This window comes from Doryrhamphus excisus, linkage group LG7 (genome assembly GCF_037039965.1).
Source record: "Doryrhamphus excisus strain RoL-2023G ecotype Guam linkage group LG7, RoL_Dexc_Guam_v1.1, whole genome shotgun sequence".
Classification (NCBI taxonomy): Eukaryota; Metazoa; Chordata; class Actinopteri; order Syngnathiformes; family Syngnathidae; genus Doryrhamphus; species Doryrhamphus excisus.
The window spans coordinates 1,181,916-1,203,613 of record NC_136363.1 but is presented as its reverse complement, the minus strand read 5'-3'; the positions used below and the strand labels follow the sequence as shown (position 1 = coordinate 1,203,613).

Below are 21,698 nucleotides of genomic sequence, written 5' to 3'. Positions count from 1 at the left end.
GCAGCTCCTGAGGTGTCGGGGAGCGACGTCTCCTCGATTGTAGTCTCGCACAGCTAAAGCTAGCTGGCTATCTGTTACACTCAGAGTTGAATGTCTCTCTCACACACACACACACACACACACACACACACATACACACATACATAGACATGCCGACATTTGTCTTTCCAAACGGACACGCCGCTTCCGCACAGGCAGGAATGAGGTTAACACATGTTGTCTTTTTTCTAAAGTGACTGTCTGGAGTGTAAATGTAAGCCAAAAAAAAAGACTGGAAAAACGCGTGTGTGTGTGTGTGTGAGAGTGTGGACGACACCACTTGTATGTTTGCTGTTCTCATTCCTGTTTTTTATACATTTGCATTTTTTTAAGGCTGAGTTTTCTGTCATTGGCTGCGTGAGTGAGAGGAGGCGGATCCTCCACGTCACCGCCCTGTCACTAATCTGCCGCTCTGTTCCAAATAAAAAGACCTGATTGGCTCATCCTGACCCTCCGCCTGTTCTTATTTTACGTCCTGACCGCTTTTTAAAGTACACCTGGGAAGGGTTTCCAACGTGCGGCACTGGGCGCATTTGCGGCGCGTTCAAAAAAAACTTATCTTAATTGAATATAACACTATATATATATTTGCAATCTTATAAATTATATTGCATATTGTGTAATTTATAAAATTAAGAAATTTCAAAAAGTGGCAAACAAAAAAAATACCCTCTAATACAAGGAAAAACTTCATTTTAGTAGAATAAAGTTGACATAAGTTATGAAAGGGGCAGCACAGCGTTTGAGTGGTTAGCGCGCAGGCCACACAGCTAGGAGACCCGAGTTCGATTCCACCCTCAGCTATCTCTGTGTGGAGTTTGCATGTTCTCCTCGCGTGGGTTTTCTCCGAGTACTCCGGTTTCCTCCCACATTCCAAAAACATGCTAGGTTAATTAGCCACTCCAAATTGTCCATAGGTATGAATGTGAGTGTGAATGGTTGTTTGTCTATATGTGCCCTGTGATTGGCTGGCCACCAGTCCAGGGTGTACCCTGCCTCTCGCCCCAAGACAGCTGGGATAGGCTCCAGCATGCCAGGAACCGTCATGAGGATAAGCGGCAAAAAATTTATGTTATTCATTCATTTTCTACCGCTTATCCTCGTGAGGGTCGCAGGGGGTGCTGGAGCCTATCCCAGCTGTCTTCAAGCAAAAGGCGGGGTTGAGTGAAAGTTATGAAAGATGTTATTTTTTAATTTTAAATATTTTTAGAAAATTAGCTTGTTGAAAAAGTTATATAAAAGTTGTAAAATGTCATATAATGAGAAGAAAAAAGTTCGATAAATCCTTTCATTCATTCATTTTCTACCGCTTATCCTCACGAGGGTCGCGGGGGGCGCTGGAGCCTATCCCAGCTGTCTTCAAGCAAAAGGCGGGGTTGAGTGAAAGTTATGAAAAATGTTATTTTTTAATTCTAAATATTTTTAGAAAATTAGCTTGTATTTATTACATTATGTAAAAGTTGCAAAATGCCGTATAATGAGAAGAAAATTTACAAGAAAAAAGTTGAAATCATCATCAAAACAACCAAAAAATATCAGAAATTGTAAAAAAACAGCTGTAATTTTACAAGAATAAACTCTCAATATGATGAGGCAAAATATCATTTTAGATACTTTATAAGTCGTAATCTGAGAAACATATTCATCATAAATTTTGGCTGGACTTCATTTCTGACTGGCAAAACATGCAACAAAAGAAAGTAATTATTATTTTGATGCTGAAGCAAGAACCATGTTGATTTTACATCATAATGGGACCCGAGTAGCTTCTGGGAAAAAAGATTATTTTTGTCAATATTACCAATCCGAGTTCATTTCCAGCCAGGTTTACAAGATAACAAGCATTTATAGCAGCATAAATGCCATCACGTGACAGAATACTGTTAATTTGGGCTTTACATCCGGCCCTTCTGGAGGCTTCCTCTCTTTGCAGCATGTTTCCACTTGTCAAAAATGGTGGGCGCCGCCAGTGAGACGCAGCAACACGTTCTTGAGTCATCACATTAAAATGTATTTATGAAAATGATTAGATAAAGTGTCAGCGTGGGTGTGGGAAAGACAGCTTCTTCTCGACGAGGAACAAACTCAGCCACGGAGGCCAAAAGGTGCGCCGATGCCAAGCACAAACAGGAAGCCTGGGGGGGGGGGGGTTGTGTTGTGTGTAAGCCCCCGTTCAGCTCCGTGAGTGCGCCATCTGGTGGCCGAGAGTGGACCTGCTGCACCCTAACACCTCATTAAGAAATCAGTGTGACATGAAATGTGTTTTATAGGCTCATTATCGTGTTTGTGTAACAATTAGCGGTAATGTAGCAATCAAACCAATGCAAAATGACGCATTACATTGCATTTTTCTGCATTGATTTAACATTCTAGATACTATTTGTGTCACAATTAACGCCAATGTTGAAATCAAGACAAAGTAAAATGACACATTTAATATTTTTTTGCATTAGTTTCACATTCTACATAGTCTGGCGTGATATTGTGTGCTTTTTATTAGGACTTTTAAGATACAATGTGTCACACGTTTAATCAATACAGTTTCCGGTAGAATACAAGAAAAAAACACAATGACCAAATTTGGCAGCATTGCGATTAATGACTTGGGCTTGTTCTGCTCCCTGATTGGCTGCCTCTGTCTCCGACGCAGCAGGCCAAACTCATCAATCAATCAATCATTATCATCTCCTGCTTTGACTAGCAAAGCCTCGCTTGTCCATCCTGCGAGGCTTAATTGGTCGTTAGCGCACATTTATTGATTTATTGGCGACCTCATGGACGAACAACACGATTTCGGTAAGGCTCCTTTGAGTTAATTGTTGTTTATCAGCGTCTTACGCCCATTGGCTAGCTAACTTACTTCCTGCCTGTACGTCATTTTCTTTACACTCTGAAACCACTTTTCAAAGTTTATAATCCTTTCCCAGTGGAGGCCTGGCGGCTGAACAACCCCAATGAGACCTTTTAAGAAGCCAAAAACTCTTATTAACTCCGCTGACCTTGTGTTTGGAGGACATGTTGGCTAGCTTTAGCCGCAGCTAGCTAATTAACAAGCAGCACACCTGGGACACTAATTAATTTATTAAAGCCACCTTGCTGCAATTAGTTCAGTATTAGCTATTCTTTATCATGTTTGTCTCGAATAAAGACCCTTTACTTTATTCAGTTTTTGTGCAAAAAGTCGATAAATACATGGAACATTATTATTATCATCAGTGGGACATTAAATAACTAAGTAGAGAGGTTGTAGAATTCCTTAAAATGTTGACAAAAAGCATATTAGTAATCATAATTGTGCCATAGCGTCACCAAGTCGGACATGAAAGAAGTCATCCAACCAGAAAGTTCATGAAATGACTTAAATTAGGGCATAATACTACTAGTGCTAAGGATGAGGTCTACAGGGAAGCCCACATACATGCTTCACCTATGGGACGCTACCCAGCATACCCTATGGGTTATAAATGAGTATAAAATAGTATTGTTTTCATTTGTGAGTGTTTTCATATATTTATGTATTTTGATACCTGCATAGTCCGTGTGTACTGTATGTGGCAAATGTAATTTTTTGTTGCACTGGGAGTGAGGAAGGTGTTTGAGGGAGTACAATTTTCCCGCTTGTTTGTTTTCCAGGCTGTCCGAGCCTACTTTGTGAGGAGCTGCAGGACCTGGAAACGGAAGACACACAGGAGAGGAGGAGTGAGAAAGGAGAAGAGGATGTGGCGCAAAGAGAGAAGGAAGACGAGGAGCAAAAAGCGCCGCAGGAAGATGAGAGGCCTAAAGGTAGCCAGGTGGAGGATGCCAAGATGGCTGACAAAACAGTGCCCGTGTGCAGTAAGCCAGAGGGTCAAGAAGAAGGGAGCCCTGAGGAGAAAACCGAGCCGAAGAAGAGCAGAAGGAACCGTGGAAAGAAGCCAAGTGAGCGAATGAGGAACAGGAAGCTCCGTAAGGATGCCACTGAAGAAGATGAGGAGGAGAAAAAACAGAAATTGATGAGGATGAGCTCGGAGGAGAGCTCGGCTCTGATGGAGCCACCCGCTAGACTCATGAGCACCTGTGACCTCGCCGAGCCCCTCTACCTGGGCTGCGGCGGCTCAGGTCTGTACTGCCCCCCACAGGTCCCCATGCTGTACTCTTCACAGAACCCTGTCCCTATACAACCCGCACCGCCCTCTCAACACGGGACCAAGAGGCCCCCCAGCCCCTTCTTAACACACACTGTGTCTCAGCCGGGCCTGGAACCACTGGAGGTGACTTTATTATCTGTCTTTATCACAGTGCTAGAATTAGTTCTAGGAGCAGAATTTAACATTTAACATTTAATCAATGTTTATACGTGATGGAACCAGATGGAGATCACCCAGGTCACCACCCGCCGCTCCATCCGCTACAGCGCCCGGGGTCGAGGCCGCGTCCTCAGCTTCCCTGTGATGGCCGGACTGGAGAGCGTGGACACCGGCCTCCTGCCACCGGCGCCCAAGAAGAAGACACGGACACTGTACAACACCGGTGAGTCATGTGACGTATTCCATCAGAATAGTGTTCTTTTGCCATTGTGGTGTAGGTTCCACAACTTGCTACAAGAGCTAACTTTACCAATCTAAATACTCTTTTTTTTTTTTCTCCATTTTCCATCAATATTTGATCCAGCTTGTGGCTACAGAGTTGCTCCAATCAAACTACGGTGGGGGCTGAGGGTCAAACAGGAAACAGCACACACGTTAATCGTGCGTCAGAAAAATTGCCGCCGTTAAAGGAAACTTCAGTTAATGCGTCTTTAACGATGATCTACAATTTAAAATAAATGATTATACCAATGAGACATAGTTTGCTACGTTTCACAACAACAACAACCAAATATTATTCATTCATTCATTTTCTACCGCTTATCCTCACGAGGGACACAAGGGTGCTGGAGCCTATCCCAGCTGTCTTCGAACGAGAGGCGGGGTTCACCCTGGATTGGTGGCCAGCCAATCACAGGCCACATGCGAATAGACAAACAACCATTCACACTCGCATTCATACCTATGGCGGAGGGTGGAATTGAACTCCTAGCTGTGAGGCCTGCGCACTAACCACTCCTCCACCAAACCAAATATTATTCATTCATTCATTCATTTTCTACCACTTTTCCTCACAAGAGTCGCGGGGGCTGCTGGAGCCTATCCCAGCTGTCTTTGGGCATGAGGCGGCGTACACCCTGGACTGGTGGCCAGCCAATCACAGGTCACATACGAATAGGCAAACAACCATTCACACTCACATTCATACATATGGCCGAGGGTGGAATTGAACTCCTAGCTGTGAGGCCTGCGCACTAACCACTCCTCCACCAAACCAAATATTATTCATTCATTCATTTTCTACCGCTTTTCCTCACGAGGGTTGTGGGGGTGCTGGAGCCTATCCCAGCTGTCTTCGGGCATGAGGCGGGGTACACCCTGGACTGGTGGCCAGCCAATCACAGGTCACATACGAATAGGCAAACAACCATTCACACTCACATTCATACTTATGGCCGAGGGTGGAATTGAACTCCTAGCTGTGAGGCCTGCGCACTAACCACTCCTCCACCAAACCAAATATTATACCGCTTTTCCTCACGAGGGTCGTGGGGGTGCTGGAGCCTATCCCAGCTGCCTTGGGGCGAGAGGCGGGGTACACCCTGGACTGGTGGCCAGCCAATCACAGGGCACATATAGACAAACAACCATTCACACTCACATTCATACCTATGGCCGAGGGTGGAATTGAACTCCTAGCTGTGAGGCCTGCGCACTAACCACTCCTCCACCAAACCAAATATTAAAGAAGCAAAATATGCACCGCTTGGTTTTACAAGCAAACAGCTTCAAAGTGAAGTCCATGGTGTGTGTGCAGATCAGCTGGAGCACTTGGAGGCCTTGTTCCAGGAGGACCACTATCCCGACGCGGAGAAGAGGAAAGTCATCGCTGCGTCAGTCGGCGTCACGCCTCAGAGGATTATGGTGAGACCGCCTCTCCTCCTCATTTCACCTCTCCCGTATGCGTCGTCACGGGCCATCATTTCCTTCCTTGAAGGAAGAATATTCAAACTCAAGAAGCTCTCATCCGTGCCGTTAACCTCTCAGTCGTGTGTGCTGCAGGTCTGGTTTCAGAACCGCAGAGCCAAGTGGAGGAAAGTGGAGCGCTTGGTGGCGGGCAAAGTCGAGCCGCAGCAGAGCAGGGTTGGATGGAGCCCCGCCCGCCCTCACATCCAGCCCATGTTGCCTAACATGGCAGCCAACGGGTGAGTCCATTCCGGATTGTTATTCTCCTGACGGAGCACGGAATCAACAGGATTTCATCTCTGACGACAGGCTTTCCAGCAAGGTAGAGCCCGCCTTCTCCACTCACCTTGGTGCCAAGAGGCCGCCGGCGGAGCCTGCAGCGCCGGCCTTCCCCACCCTGTCCACGCACACCGTGCCCTCATACAGCACCCTGCTGGCCACCATCAGCAGCCCAGGTTCTGTTCTGGCCTTCTGTTTGGACTTAGAGTTTGGACTATTTAGTGGACATGTGCACTAATTACTAATTAAAGGCCGGACCGTGTGCCCTACAAGTGGCAGTATACTATTATAGTGTTTGATTCTAATAATATTTTGACATACTGCTATTTCTTTTGGAGTAGTAGTTTCCTATATTTCCCAGATGTCAAATTGTGTGTACTTAGTGTCTGTTTTTATGAAATATACTTAAGCTCCATTGCAGTATCAGATAGCAGTTTTCCCATAAAGCGCAAAAAAAGGTCTAATTAGTTTCTGTGTTTAGTAACGAAGCCCATTTTGGTGCACGTGGCGTCACAATAGTGGTGCAGGCTGTGTAGGGGCCGCATGTCTTCAATCTCCATGTTTAATCTCTGCCTTTTTATCTCCAAGGTCAGCCCAGAGCGAGAGACGGGGGCCATCACCAGCCTGAGTTCCACCCCCGCCCCATGTACAGCCCTCCCCCACTCAGGAGAGCCAGCCTCCCCCTCCTCGCCGCCGCCACCACCTACGACTCCATCCTCAACACGCCGGCACCCACCCCACTTCTCTTTGTGGATGTCGTGGAGGGTGGAAGCTCCTTGGCCCACCGTGACTGCCACCCTGTGCAGACGGACGGCAGGTCAGCGCAATGCAGAGCACCACATCAGACTGTCAACTCTGTCACATGATAAGATGCTCATGTCAATTTTAAACTTAATTAGGTACACCTGCTCCGTTTAATGTGATTTAACACACAATGTTTTAGTAGTTGAAATATACATTGACATGATAGCACAGCATCATACCCACAGCTGTTCCTCCTAGTCCAGTGTTTCCCACAGGACTGTGATCTATTTGTGGTGATGGTGGGCTACAGGGGGTGGGGAGGTGGAATCATAAAGATGGAATGCTTGAATTTGCATAACTGACCACAGCACATTTGCAAAAAGTGAGTAAAAAAACGTTAAAAAAATATTTCTGTTGCAAACAAGACGCGCTCAAGTGTGTGCTCTTCCAAATATTTCAGCTTTAACATAATCGTCATAATTTTTTTGTTCTGTAATATTATGATTTTATTTATCAATGTTGTTTGGTCTAGAGACAGTGCCAATGAGAAAAAGACAGGAAGCAGAAGTAGCAGAGATGAGGATGCTGAGGTTCTCATTGGGAGTGACCAGGATGGATAGGATCAGGAAGGAGTACATCAGATCAAATGTCTTTGTGACAGTGTAAATTAATTTGTGGCGGGCAACCAAACACTGCAGTTTGTATAATAAATAAATTAGATTAATATGAATATAATAGTAAATACAACAAAGTATTTCAACATAATTTTTAAAAATCTGAAACATTTGTATTTTATTTAATGAAATAAAAATAATAGGACTGCAAAATAATGTGTATGTGTTTACATCATGTTGTTCATCTGTGTTGTCTTCAGTTCTCTGTTTGACTTTGGGGACAAGCTGGACTTCCTCCTGCCGAGCCAGCAGAACAACTCTCTATCCTTCCAGCTCCAGACCACCTACCCCCCCAGCCAGGCTCCGCAGCAGCACCAAGCCCAGACGTCTTTACCCGGCATAGCCTTCCTTACCCCCTCCCCTTACCTCACCCCCAATCCTCCCGATTCCATCTCCACCTCCTACTTTGCTTTCGGCCCCGCAGGGAGCTCGACAGGCGGGGTTGCCTACGCGACCGGGGGCCAAGCCTATGTGCACTCCCAAAGTGGGGGACAGATTCTGCTTCAGGCCGCCGGCCAGCACGGTGAGTAGTCACTGTGGCCCCCGACTACAACAATGAGGCAAGATCCAGCACGGTTGAGTGTTCCCTCGATGTTTAGTGGTATTTTCAGTTTTGCCTCCCAGACATTCACAGAAATCAGTCAGGCTGCACCACCACACTTTTATTCTCTGAGTGAGTACAACAGTGAGTACATGTAACTTTATTACAGTATAATAATACTGGATATACTTTAGATAAGGCAACGTGCAGCAGACTTCATTTCAATGTGAATTTGAATTTTCCTTTGCTATCATGTGACTCATTTGGTCACATGGTCTGATATGCACATTTGCATCCAGGTGGCATGGCGGCCTACAAGTCCTACCCGTGGGCTAACGTGTACGGCCAGCCCGCGGCGCACCAGTGCCTCCAGCGTCCTGCAACCTACTCCTCGACCGGCTTCGCCGCCGCGGGTTGTGACTTCCAAGCGCCGTCTTCTTCTGCCAACTTGCCACTGTGTTTCCAACGTGCAGACCCTTTGCCCTCGCAGGCGCTGACCCACGTGGGAGGTACCACGAACGTCCTCCCGCCCGTGTCCACCCTCCAGCCTTCCCGCCTCCGGGTGGACAGCGGGGCGACGAAGGTGGCGCCCATGCTGCCCCCCTCACAGGCCAGTCCCGGCAGCCCTCTGGTGCCCTCTGGTGAAAAAATGGAGTATGACAGCCCACGGGAGGTTCACAGCCACTTCCACTGTGACTTCTCCCCTATACACTTTTGACCGTGTGTGTCTGTGTGGCATCCTATAATAGTAGATATTATATAATATGAGTGTTTTTGGTTTGGCCACATCCAGAAAGGCAGCAATAAATGCGTCTTCTCCTCTTCCTACCCGTGTTTAAATCCACCAGGTGCTTCAGGAGGTTTTGGGCTGCTTCCCAGTAGTCTTTATGGGTGTGGATGGTGCCATATTGTCTTCTAGCTGCTAGAGGGCGCTATTCCTTTGCTCAGTGACACTTTGACATGAGCGGTGGTGAAAGTTGATAAGGTGTCTGGCATACTAATGTTTGCTGCTCCCAGTGTGGAGCTCAGCCTGCAGGCATGTTCCCCGAGCTCGGAAACTGAAGCGTTCCCGTTTTTTTTTTTTTCTTGCTCACTTTATAATGGAAACAGTTTTTTTTGTTGTTGAAGTTATTATAATGTTTGATGAGAAGGTGAGATGATGTTGCCATGGGAGGGGAAGACGGACGGATGGATGGGTAGGATGATGGAGTTTGTTGGGTACCGTGTGTATGTGTGGAGAACTGTCAGTTATGTAACTTTGCTGCACTTTTAATGAAGCTCCCTTCTTCCTGCTCACTGGCTCGCCGGGCTGTTGCTGTTGGCAGGAGGAGCACGGGAGAAACACTCCACGACTTCATTTTTTTTTCTTCTCTTTCTTTTTTTTTTTTTTTTTTTTTTTTTTACATGAGTGTGAGAGCGCTATTCACACCATGCCCAGTCTCGGGTTTGACTTAACAGACTTATCGTCAAGTCAATGTGCATATGTGCTGCTCGCCATGTGTGTGCTGGGTTGGACACTGAGCAGTCTGCAATTAAGTGTCCTGAGACTTCCTCTGGTGTGAACAGAGAGTGTATAGAATGTATGCGTGTGTGTGTGTGTGTGTGGCGTGCATGGGATGCTTCAGTCCTGCCTGATCCCGCTATGTCAATATTGACTCTGAGATTTGAAGAAAGGGAAACTTGTTTCAATATTTATGGTTGTGGTCAAACAGGCTTTTCCTAAAGCAGCATCGCTACATACACACACACACACACACACACACGTACAGTACCTGGAATGATGGAGCTCGTTGGCACTGTAGAGGCCAGTGTTGTTGATACACGCCATCGGAGGTAATAATGTCCAATGTGGAACAAAGCTGAGGGCCTTGTTTTCCAGAAATATCTGACAAATAGACTTGTGGTGGGAGTCGGTATGCTGCAAATGAAAAAAACCACAGATGCGCTTTTATGGAAAAGAAATACAAAGAGAAGACTATACTGTATAGCGGGGTCAAAACATTCAGCATGTGGTCTTCATGCATGCCGTGTGAGTTGCTTTTCAGGCTTGTTTGCATGTACTACGCATCTGGCAGTACACTATTATTATGTTTGATGTTCTCTGGATGCTGAACGTGGCGACACTGGGCGGCCAAGGGGGGTTGCTTACAGGAAACTTTCCATATTTGTTGGCTTTTTTTTCGGTTAAGCAACAATTCAAGCACATCTTTGTATTAGATTATGAAGGACGCGATATAATCCAGTGGTGTTGACGTACTTTTTACTTTTACTCATCAAACACAAACATGTCAGGTTGCCCAGATTGTTGTTGTTGTTGTTGTTTGCAGGATTAGACGGAAGTTTAATTTTTTACATTTAGTCACAAGCTAAAACTCCAGAATCACAAATGGTGCACTCTATTATCATAATAATCACCTGCCAAAATCCATTTTCCATATGCTGGAGCCTATCCTAGCCGACTATGCGGTAACGAGGTCACTAATTAACCTAACATGCATGTCTTTGGAATGTGGGGGAAATCCGGAGTTCTTGCTGAAAACCCACCCGTGCACGCACGGCAATAACGGAGATTCGAACCCAGATCTTCCAGACAGTCTTGACATGTAACCACATGCTAACCACTTGTCCACTGTGCGGCTGCCTGCCAACATTTAAATAGTTATTTTATTTATTTTTCGGGGTCTGCACTCTATTAAGATTAAGATATGCCTTTATTCGTCCCTCAGTGGGGAAATTTGTATTAGGTGACATATCAGTGTTTCCCACAGGACTGTAATCCATCTGTGGTGTTGGCTTTGGGAAGGAGGGGTGTGACATAACTAAGTTGCATAATTGACTCAAACTTTTTGGCTTCCTAATTCCCCACTTAGTTGTAAGCCCCTTCTTAAGTTTAGAATACAGTGATTAGTTGCGCATTAGTTTGAGCAATGGTGTAAACAAAGAATAACAGGAGTGTAAACATGACTATAGGGGTGTTACTTCATGTCTACGGGGCTCTAATAGTGTTAGATTGTATTTACAAAGTCCTGTACAGGTTTTCCATGCTCTAACTATGAAAATGTTCCGTTTATTAATAGTGACTTCACTTATCACAGTTAAATCTGGAACCAATTAAAGGCCATAAATGAGGGATGATTGCATTTGTAAAAGTATAATTAAAAAAATGATTCATAATAATACACATTGTCACAGATAACACAATGCTAAGCTGTTTTTTAAATATAAAAAACATCATATGTATGCGGGGTTGCTTTAAAGAATGTATATCCTCCAGCATTTCAGTAGGATTTTCTACAAAAAATACACTACAAAGTAGATTTTCTTGGGTGTTAAAAAAAAATAATGGACTCACTCTTAGCTTGTAACGACAGTGGAATTAAAAGTATGTATTTTAGTCACAAAATATAGCAATTTATGTTGGCATGGCAGCCAATGTTGCTAAATAATTGGCTGGGGAAGAGTATTATTCTATTCTCCTTTTTTCATTTTTTTTTTTTTTGTCGATGAAGAAATGGTCACACATCGGTCTCATTGAAGAGTAAGCAGATTTATTCAAAGGGACAAAAATGCCAAATTGGCTAGTGTCGCTAAGAATAATTCCGTCACTATTCCCGGGGGAAATCAGCCGGTGATTAAAAGTTTTTCTTCATTTTCCGCCCCACTTTTACTACATGAATGTAGGTGTTTTTCTGCGTCATGGCGCCTTCCATGTGCTTGTGTATGTGTTGTTTGATGGAAATGCTCATCCTTTTGCACGTGTGTGTGTGTGTGTGTGTGTGTGTGTGTGCACTGCCTACGTTACATAACACAACTTTTCTGTATGTGTTTATGTGTCGTACGTACGTGTGCAAACATATGTTTGTGTCTCCCTTCTGAGCCAAACAGGGTCGTCGCTGAGATGACACCTTTTCCAGGAATAACACCTCCATGGATGTTTCATGTCGGGCCTGTCGGTAACACACACACACACACACACACACACACACAAATGTTGATTTTACTGTATGTTCACTTGAGTAGGAAATCAGTCAGTCCACTTACTGTAGAGGCCCCCACCTCCCAGTCTTGCATTCTCAATTGCGGCTTGTTGGGGCTGTGTGTGTGTGAGGAAGGGGGTGGGGGGTTGGGGGCATGCTTGGGTGGGGTGGATGTTTTTAGGTAAAAAGAGGGATCTCTGTTTCATGTGTGTGTAACCCCTATTGAGACATGTTAGATGTGTATTGATGAAAGTGTTTTTGCCGTGTTTACGCCTTCAGGGGCCCCCCCCCCACTGACGACTGCCAACCTGCCACCTGACCAGAACGCTACATTTCGTGAGATTTGAGCTTCTTTTTTATATTTCCACAAAGTGTTTTTGCCAGGTGACGTTAAAGGTGTGAGAGGAATTCACTATATTGGGTACACCTGTACCGTCGAAAGAAAATACACTCTTTTACTCCTGAAGCGGTGTTGCCCGTGCTATTACTTTGATGACAACTACACCACACAGTGGTGCTGTTTTCAACCTCCATAAGTTGGCTTGACTTGGAATTTCTCACACAGCTCCCCAAAACAGCCACTGTGGGTCACTTTGGTGTGTTTTATCGAATCGCCACAAAATTTGTGCCACACACTTTTAAGTGACTGGCACATATGCATAAACATTTGAGCAGGATTGACGGAAAACATGGGGTCATTATTTGGCTAATGGTGATAAAATGTTGAAGACGTCTATTACGTTACACTTCAGATCAAAATGTTAAGACTAGAATTTACATTTTTCACTGTTGGATCTTGAGGAGGTTCTAAATAGAGCTTCAAAATACAAAAAATTGGTAATGGTTTAATTTCATTTGAACATGCATCAGATTACAATTGAATGCATCCCATAATCAGTTCACAGTTCCACATGTCCAAAAGGAGTAGGAAGAAGCAAAGCTTATTAAATCCTACCCCTCCATCTGGTACTTTTACAATCAGTAACTGTTACATTTGTTCACTTCCTGCTTTCTTAATATAGTATAAGTTGTTTTTTTTAATTTTATTTTTATTTTTACCCCGGTTTCCTCCCACATTATAAAAACATGCTATGTTAATTGGTAATGGTAATGGTTTAATTTCATTTGAACATGCATCAGATTACAATTGAATGCATCCCATAATCAGTTCCCAGTTCCACATGTCCAAAAGGAGTAGGAAGAAGCAAAGCTTATTAAATCCTACCCCTCCATCTGCTACTTTTACAATCAGTAACTGTTACATTTGTTCACTTCCTGCTTTCCTAATATAATTTAAGTTTTATTTATTTTTTGTCACTTTTTTAAATTTTTTGTCATTGTAGTGAAATAGGCTGGAGAAAAACCCACGCATGCGTGGGGAGAACATGCAAACTCCACACAGAGATGGCCGAGGGTGGAATTGAACCCTGGTCTCCTAGCTTTGAGGTCTTCGCGCTAGCCACTCGTCCGCCGTGCAGCCCAACCTATCTCATTAACAAAAATATCTACTTGTTACTCTCTCCTTTTAAATACATTCTATTACTGTTTTAGGTTCTATTAAATGTTTAAATGCCAGAAGATCGGGAAGACCTGGGTTGAAGTCTCCACTCGGGTATGCGTGGGTTTTCTCCGGGTACTCCGGTTTCCTCCCACATTCCAAAAACATGCTAGGTTAATTGGCCACTCCACATTGTCCATAGGTATGAATGTGAGTGTGAATGGTTGTTTGTCTATATGTACCCTGTGATTGGCTGGCCACCAGTCCTGGGTGGACCCCGCCTTTCGTCCGAAGTCAGCTGGGATAGGCTCCAGCATACCCAGGCGACCTTAATGATGATATGCGTTTGATCAGTTGATAATATTTCAATTTAATTCTTAAAACCATCATTTATATTTTTAATTTTCAGGCTGTATTTAGACCCTCTTTAAGATCCAACATTGCAAAATGTTGAAAAACCCGTTTGTGGTCTCGCTTTTTTTCATGGTTTGGCTGGTCCTGCAACTTATACTCTGGAGTCTACTCCTATCGCTGCTGTACCCCTGAACATATACAATGTCAACAACGTTATTAAGCTGCTCTTAACATTTTGATCAGGACCGCATGCCAGCCTGTCTTATAAAGCACTACCCATAGGGGGCGGCAGTAGCAGTCATGTATCATCTCATTCAAACTCAACAGCCCATCAGGTATTCCAGGTGTACCTAATGAAGTGGCCTGAGAGTGTATGTTTCAATATAGTGAAGCTTTAAAGACACACACACACACACACACACGTACCGAGGTGTAGGCTGGCGGCAGCACACAGTGGCGGTCTGTGCCGCGTCTCTCCTCCAACTTCCGTCCAAAAATGTGTGTTTGGGAGCGTGCAGAGAAAAGAGGAATTCATGTTGGTGTTTATTTGGCCGAATCCGAGCTGGTGCTGCACCGAAACCCCAGCCACTCCTGTACCCCCAGTCAGACACACACATACTGTACCGTCTCACACACACACACACACACACACACACACGTACCTGTCCATCCTAGGTGTGTTTGTCTTTCCTTAACCACCATTTAGGTCCTCCCAGGGCAGGTATTTCCCTCTGGAAGGCACAAACACTGTTAACTAAAGAGGGTGTGTGTGTGTGTGTTGGCGGGGGTGTCAGTGGGCAGAGTGTGTGAAGCACTTGCATTGATAACTTCAGCTCAGAGTCCCTCAGTCTCACTCCGCGGCCGTCCCCCTCGCCAGGAACTCCCTCGGTCCTGCACGGTCTCCCTTCCTTCTGCTGGCTTCAGTCTGCTCGACCGCCGTCATCCCTGCCGCCATGACGCTCACGCCGCCGCTGATCCTGGTGCTGATGCTCGGCCTCACGGGCGCCCAGGCCACCGTCGACCTCCGCACGGCCGCCGCCATGGGTGAGTAGCAGGACGGATGAGTCTACCAGGGTGGTTTGTGGTTGGTGTAAAAGAACAAGTCGGACTGTGGGAAGTGGAAAGCGGTGCTGAAATGTGTGCTTGCTGACGGATGCAGATGGAGCGGCTTGTGATGATGGCGTGTGCGCAAAGTAGCGTTGTGTGATCGGTGGTGTAGTGGAGCGTACGCTGAAAGATGAGGGAGGGACAGAGGTGAAGGGTGAGCAGGGAGATTGCTGGTGTTTCACAAATGTCTACATTTGGAAGGAAGAACTTACCGAGTCATATTTTGCTTTAAAAAAAAACACAAAAGACATATTTTTGGCATGTATTTTTATCTAGTTTACACTGTATTTCAGGTTTAATTTTTTTTATATTTGCATTATTTGAAATTATTGAAATAGCACCATCATCCCGTTCTGTCTTACACTTAAAGTTATAGTTTTGTATTTCTAAAATGTATTTTTATATTTGTTAATTTACTGTTAAATTTGTATTTGTTTAGTTTTTTTTGCATTATACAGTACCAGTATTTAAACATTTGTATTATATTTATTTCTAAATTTGTATTTCATTTTAAATTTAAGATTTTTAAAAATATTATTTTACAGTACTTTCTATTTTTACATATTTACATAATTTTTTACATATTTTAAATATTTTTAATTAATTTTTTAATTTGTATTTTTAAATGTATTATTTTATATTTGTTTTTAATTTGCATTATACAGTACTGACTTACATTTTGATTGTATTAAATGTATTTTATTTGTATTGCCATACATATGCATGTATTATATTGTCATTTTATTCTATTATACGTGTTATAAGTGTCAGGAATAAAATAAAATAATATTATAAAATAATAAAATAAATAAATAAAATTCCCTAATATAGTTCAAATAAATTGAAGTACATTCCGGTAAGCACTGTAGCTCCTCCCACTGTCCTCCATCACCTTCATGCTGACTATGAAGGCCTCCTTGTCGCCCCCTATCTGCAGCGGCGGGTCTGTGCAAGACCCGCCCCACAGACCTGGTGTTCATCGTGGACAGCAGCCGTAGTGTCCGCCCCTCCGAGTTTGAGCAGGTCAAAGTCTTCCTCGCCAAGGTCATCGAGGGCCTGGACGTGGGGCCCAACGCCACCCGCGTGGGCGTGGTCAACTACGCCAGCCGGGTCAAGAACGAGGTATGATTCCCAGTTCATCCAGCCTTGTTTGCCCTGCTCAGTTTTTTCTTTATGTGTCTCCTTTTGGTCCTCAGGTGTCTCTGAAGACTCATCGCACCAAGGCGGGTCTCATCAAGGCCGTGACCAAAGTGGAGCCCCTCTCCACGGGCACCATGACAGGCCTGGCCATCCAGTTTGCTCTCAATGTGGCTTTCAGCGAGAGCGAGGGCGCCAGGGTCAAATCTCCTGACATCAGCAAGGTCACACACACACACCCGTAACTTTCAGTTCTATAAGAACTCTACCTCCCCCACTAGCCGCCACCACAGGTAGATCACAGTCCTATGGATGCATCATGTACATAATGACTTGTCTATTGATGTCCGATGGCAGGTGGCCATCATCGTGACCGACGGGCGTCCCCAAGACAACGTGAAGGACGTCGCCCAACGCGCCCGGGACGCTGGCATCGAGATCTTCGCCATCGGCGTCGGCCGCGTGGACATGAGCACGCTGAAGCAGATGGCCAGCGAGCCCCTGGACGATCACGTGGACTACGTGGAGAGCTACAGCGTCATCGAGAAGCTGACCAAGAAGTTCCAGGAGGCCTTCTGCGGTAAGATGATGATTTTTGGTTGCTCGCGGTGTCATCATCGTTAGCTCGCTTTTCTTTGTGGAGCTTCACGCTGCTCCGCCTTGACTGCAGGGTAAGGTGTTGATTCTTAATTATTCTCATTGCAATGTATTGCTCCTTCACTCTCTGCCCTTTAGTACATTGGCTCACGGCCAATTAAAGAGTGCATGAGGGCTTGGGGACAGGAGCAACATCTTGGAATGAAATTCACCGCTGCAAGGGCGGTCCGCCTCTAGTCCATAACCCCCTTGGCTCTGGTCTCAGGACCAACTAGTACAGGGGTGTCCCAAGTCTGTTTTTTGTTTAGTCTGCATCTAAAAATATCATTTAATAAGAAATTACCCAAAAAATTGCAGGTATTTTAGTCAAAAGTCAAAATATTAAAGTAAAAAGCTGGAATCTAGCAAGTAAAAATAGTAATTTTGTAATGTCGCTTTTAATAGCACAAAGTTGAAATATTAAAAGTAGTAAAATTATGACAAACAAAATAAAGTTGTAGTATGTGTCATATGGCAATAACGAGATAATGAACTGTGTTTGTGCACGTGTTCAAATTCCCTTCGATGCGTAAGCTTCTGCACGCCACCCTCCTCCATGCTTTTCCACTTCCTCCTTGCCATGGAGCGCTGTCATACCTGGAACGCGGAAAAGAGCCATGCCGAGATCTTATTAAATATACTTCTGCCACCAGAGATGATCTCTTCTATTGGGAACTTGCATCATCACCAAAAAATGTATTTGGGATTAGACGTTTGGGTTGAATAAAACATATAAATAGGTCCTTGGTAGCGAATGAGTTAAAAAACAAAAAAATGAAAATGGTGATATGATAAAGACTTTTTTATAAAGTTTTTTTGACGAAATAAAGTCAAATTATTATGGAAGTATATTATTAATAATTATATTAATACTATTATTATTTTAATAATTAATTATTTTGGAATTAATTAAATTATAATTAATTATTATAATACATATAAATAATTGATATAAATTAATAAATAATTAAATTAATAAATAAAATTATTATGCTAAGAAAATTTACAAAGACTGTAGAAATTCTGGGAAAATGTAAAAAAAAAAAAACCCAGCAAAAATAGCAAAAAATGAGCAAAAAGCCAATTTCATACTGGAAAGTTGGACACCTCTGAACTAGCACAGCAGCCGGTTCGTTTTAAGGATCCACTGGATTCAAGCATCTTTTTATAGCTCACTTGATGACTGGCAGCAGGGTCACAGTGGATCATTAAAATCCAAGCTTCCCATTCTCACACTGACATAGTTGTTATGTTTCTCCTAACCCCCATTCCCCTCCTCCTCCTCCTCCTCCTCCTCCTCTTCTGTGTGCTTGTGTGCGTGCGCACTCAAACTCCACACGCAAACACACAGTGTCGGACCTGTGCGCCACTGGGGATCATGACTGCCAGCAGGTATGCGTCAGCTCCCCCGGATCGTACAAGTGCGCCTGCAAAGAAGGCTTTACCCTCCTGGACGATGGTCGCAGCTGCAGTGGTGAGTGTGTGATGATCCTAGCAGGGCGCATGAACCACAAGGGTAACGTGTGTGCGCGTGTGTGTGTGTGTGTGTGTGAGACCAGCTTGCAGCAACTCGGCCACAGACGTGGTCTTCCTGATTGACGGCTCCAAGAGCGTGCGTCCAGAGAATTTCGAACTGGTCAAGAAGTGGATCAACCAGATTGTCGACAAACTGGACGTTTCAGACACCAAAGCCCACGTTGGACTGGTCCAGTACTCCAGCTTGGTCCGACAGGTACCTGCAGCTCTGTACTGTGTAGCTCCGGTATTACTGCGTTCCCTCGTTTAGCCCGCAATTAGTGAAATACATGAAGTAGCCAACTTATTTGTTTTACAATAATATGTTTTTAAGGCTGCACAGTGGACGAGTGGTTAGCACATAGAACTCACAGTTGGATACTAGGGTTCAAATCCACCCTCAGTCATCTCTGTGTGGAGTTTGCATGGATTTTCTCCGGGTACTCCGGTTTCCTCCCACATTCCAAAAACATGCTAGGTTAATTAGCCACTCCAAATTGTCCATATGTATGAATGTGAGTGTGAATGGTTGTTTGTCTATATGTGCCCTGTGATTGGCTGGCCACCAGTCCAGGGTGGACCCTGCCTCTCGCCCGAAGACAGCTGGGATAGGCTCCAGCAACCCCCGCGACCCTAGTGAGGAAAAGCAATAGAAAATGAATGAATGAATACGTGTATTTCATTCCTCTGACCTTGCTTATTTCATGTCTCTTTGCTGTTTCACTTAACTGTAGCATTTTTATATCCTTGTTAAAACCTATTGCTCCTATCATCATTGTATTTTCCTCCTTTCTTCTTCTTCTTCTTCTTATTCCTCCAACCCCGTTTGGGTGTGACGGCCCAGAACGTTTTGTCGACATGTGGGTGTTTATAACACTTGCAAACGTAGAGCACTTAGTAGTCACACTGCTAGCGATGGAACATTTATATCAATTTGGCAAGCCGAATGCATTCTGGACGGAGGAGATAGCCAATCAGGACGCTGAACACAATGCATGGGCTCTCTCTTAGCCAATCAGGATGCCAGAAACCAATACATGTTCACACACTGGAAAAAAAATGTCATGTGTCATTACGTTTTTCTAAATTTTTTAATTTTTTAAATATTTTTTGTATAATTAATATTTTTTTATTTTAATTAAATTTAATTACATTTTATTTTAAATTTAATAACTTTTTTTTAATCCATCCAAGTCTGGTGTGGTTTCCAAATTAAAAAAAAGAACTTCCTCTCTTTTAATATGGTCTCTCCGCCCCCTTTTCGTCACCCCAGGAGTTCCCTCTGGGCCGCCACAACAACAAGCGGGACCTGAAGGAGGCGGTGAAGAAGATGGCCTACATGGAGAGGGGGACCATGACGGGACAAGCCCTCCGCTACCTGACCGACAAGAGCTTCAGCATCGGTCACGGGGCCCGGCCTGGGGTCTCCAAGGTGGGAATCGTCTTCACGGACGGCCGCAGCCAGGACTACATCGGGGACGCCGCCAGGAAGGCCAAGGAGATGGGTGAGCTTGTGGCTTAATCCGTCCGTCATGGCACACTTATCCTCACTGGGGTCACAGGTATGCTGGAGCCTATCCCAGCTGGACTTTTTATTTTATTTGAAACCTTTAACATCAAAAACCTAGCTAGCAACATGACTTGCAGTGCTACTGTGGCACACGGGACAGGAAAAAGTCAAATACAATCTGTAGCCGCAAGGCATGCTGGGTAGTTTGTGGTACTCTCTCCTCTCGCCGTCTTTGTTGCATTTTTGTCTTGATTGCAAAACACGTTGGGAGGACGTCAGGTAAGTAAACAAGGAGAGACGTTCACACACTGAGATATAATATTTCATTATTCGCCCCAGGACTACCTAGCATACCTTGTGGGCGCTTGTAACTTGCTTGTAGCAGTTAGAGCTACAAGTTATCTTTAGCACTTAGTTGTTGGTTATTAACTATGCAGTAGCAGTAGTTGATTGATGTGATATTATACATGATATGTGATTTCATTCCATTCACTTAGTTTATGTAGACGGTCCTGCTTGGGATATTTTCATGTTTTTGCTCACTTTTTGTCTCCCGTATAGTCCATAAAAATCACATGCAGATGGCAATTGGCCAATTATGCAAATTATCCAATGACGCCATCTACTTGACAGCCTAACCCATTGCCACAGATAGGTTTCAGTCCTGTGGGGAAACACTGAACATGCAATTAATCCCTTTGGGCTTGCTCAAGATGAGCTTCTTTGTGATTTTTAAGATGTGTGTGTGTGTGTCGCAGGTTTCAAGATGTACGCCGTGGGCGTGGGCAACGCCGTGGAGGACGAGCTGAAGGAGATCGCCTCGGAGCCCACCGGGGAGCACTACTTCTACACCGCCGACTTCAAAGCGATGACACAGATCGCCAAGAAGCTGCAAATTAACATCTGTCAAGGTGAAACGCCCCCATTTAACACACACACTCATGCTGTCAAATCTCACCTTTTATTGTGTCCCCGTCCCCACAGAGGAGGACCCATGCGAGTGCGACTCCCTGGTTAAGTTCCAAAAGAAAGTAGAAGAAGCCCTGCAGGCGCTGACCAGGAAAAATATCCTTTACAAGAGGTGACGGGTTGCGTTTTTGGTTTTTCTTATCTTCTTGCCTCTTGTTGGCCTTAACTGGTGTCTCACTAGAGAATATGTCCAAGAGGATCGCTTTGTTGGAGAACAAAATCGTCTGAGGACTCCCTCGATAAAGACGCACTCGCCTACACACGCCATTTACTTCTTGTATGAAGAGGAACCTGCGCGTGTGTACGCTGACCCGTTTGTAGCCCCAAAGACCACCTCCCGCTCCTCCTCCGTTTGTCCTCGCTCACCCTCAGCCTCCTGGGAAACAAAGCGCCGGTTGCCGTGGAGACTGAGCGTGATTGTCACCCTCCACAGCCGGCGTGTGCGTTTGTTAATAAAAGTCTTCCCTCATAGGGAAACAGTGGAAATAAAGCCCAGAGGTGGTCCCAGTCTTCCTTTGTCTGTCGGCCCTTCTTCCCTCCACACCAACGCGAAAGTGAATATAAGACAGGTCTAACTAGAAGGGTGTTTGTTTATTTTGCTAAATAAAGGTGTTTCAGGAAGTACATCAAAAGTTGTGATGCTTTTTTTTTTTTTTAAACGGGCATACTTGGTGGTCTGGAAGGAC

General features: G+C 44.5%; 2 protein-coding genes across 4 annotated transcripts; both read left to right on the top strand.

The window, feature by feature from the left end:
• Nucleotides 1-2,784: 2,784 nt before the first annotated feature.
• On the top strand, nt 2,785-9,137 carry nobox (NOBOX oogenesis homeobox). Its single transcript, XM_078791858.1, has 9 exons — nt 2,785-2,835; nt 3,673-4,289; nt 4,389-4,548; nt 5,923-6,029; nt 6,168-6,310; nt 6,381-6,526; nt 6,939-7,167; nt 7,969-8,291; nt 8,609-9,137. Exons 1-9 carry the CDS (start codon nt 2,814-2,816, stop codon nt 9,025-9,027), a joined length of 2,166 nt encoding a protein of 721 aa, XP_078647984.1. The 5' UTR covers nt 2,785-2,813; the 3' UTR covers nt 9,028-9,137.
• A 3,348-nt stretch (nt 9,138-12,485) lies between these two features.
• On the top strand, nt 12,486-21,684 carry matn1 (matrilin 1). 3 transcript variants are annotated; one of them, XM_078791856.1, is made up of 11 exons: nt 12,486-12,622; nt 15,016-15,182; nt 16,183-16,367; nt 16,442-16,606; nt 16,740-16,962; nt 18,370-18,492; nt 18,578-18,750; nt 19,807-20,038; nt 20,802-20,954; nt 21,028-21,108; nt 21,191-21,684. In XM_078791856.1, the coding sequence occupies exons 2-11, from the start codon at nt 15,092-15,094 to the stop codon at nt 21,238-21,240; spliced, it is 1,476 nt and encodes a 491-aa protein (XP_078647982.1). In that variant the 5' UTR covers nt 12,486-12,622; nt 15,016-15,091; the 3' UTR covers nt 21,241-21,684. The 3 variants fall into 3 exon arrangements, with proteins under 3 accessions (XP_078647982.1, XP_078647983.1, XP_057902774.2); XM_078791857.1 differs by lacking the exon at nt 18,370-18,492; XM_058046791.2 differs by lacking the exon at nt 12,486-12,622 and having other exon boundaries at nt 14,986-15,182.
• Nucleotides 21,685-21,698: the final 14 nt, after the last annotated feature.

Bases quoted from the DNA above. Each gene is read 5' to 3' on its own strand.
- matn1 (XM_078791856.1), top strand. From the start codon at position 15,092: ATGACGCTCACGCCGCCGCTGATCCTGGTGCTGATGCTCGGCCTCACG. The intron at 16,963-18,369 runs GTAAGATGATGA...GCAAACACACAG, and splicing joins GTTCCAGGAGGCCTTCTGCG to TGTCGGACCTGTGCGCCACT. The intron at 21,109-21,190 runs ATATCCTTTACA...CTGGTGTCTCAC, and splicing joins GCAGGCGCTGACCAGGAAAA to TAGAGAATATGTCCAAGAGG.
- nobox (XM_078791858.1), top strand. From the start codon at position 2,814: ATGGACGAACAACACGATTTCG. The intron at 4,549-5,922 runs GTGAGTCATGTG...GTGTGTGTGCAG, and splicing joins ACGGACACTGTACAACACCG to ATCAGCTGGAGCACTTGGAG. The intron at 6,030-6,167 runs GTGAGACCGCCT...TGTGTGCTGCAG, and splicing joins TCACGCCTCAGAGGATTATG to GTCTGGTTTCAGAACCGCAG.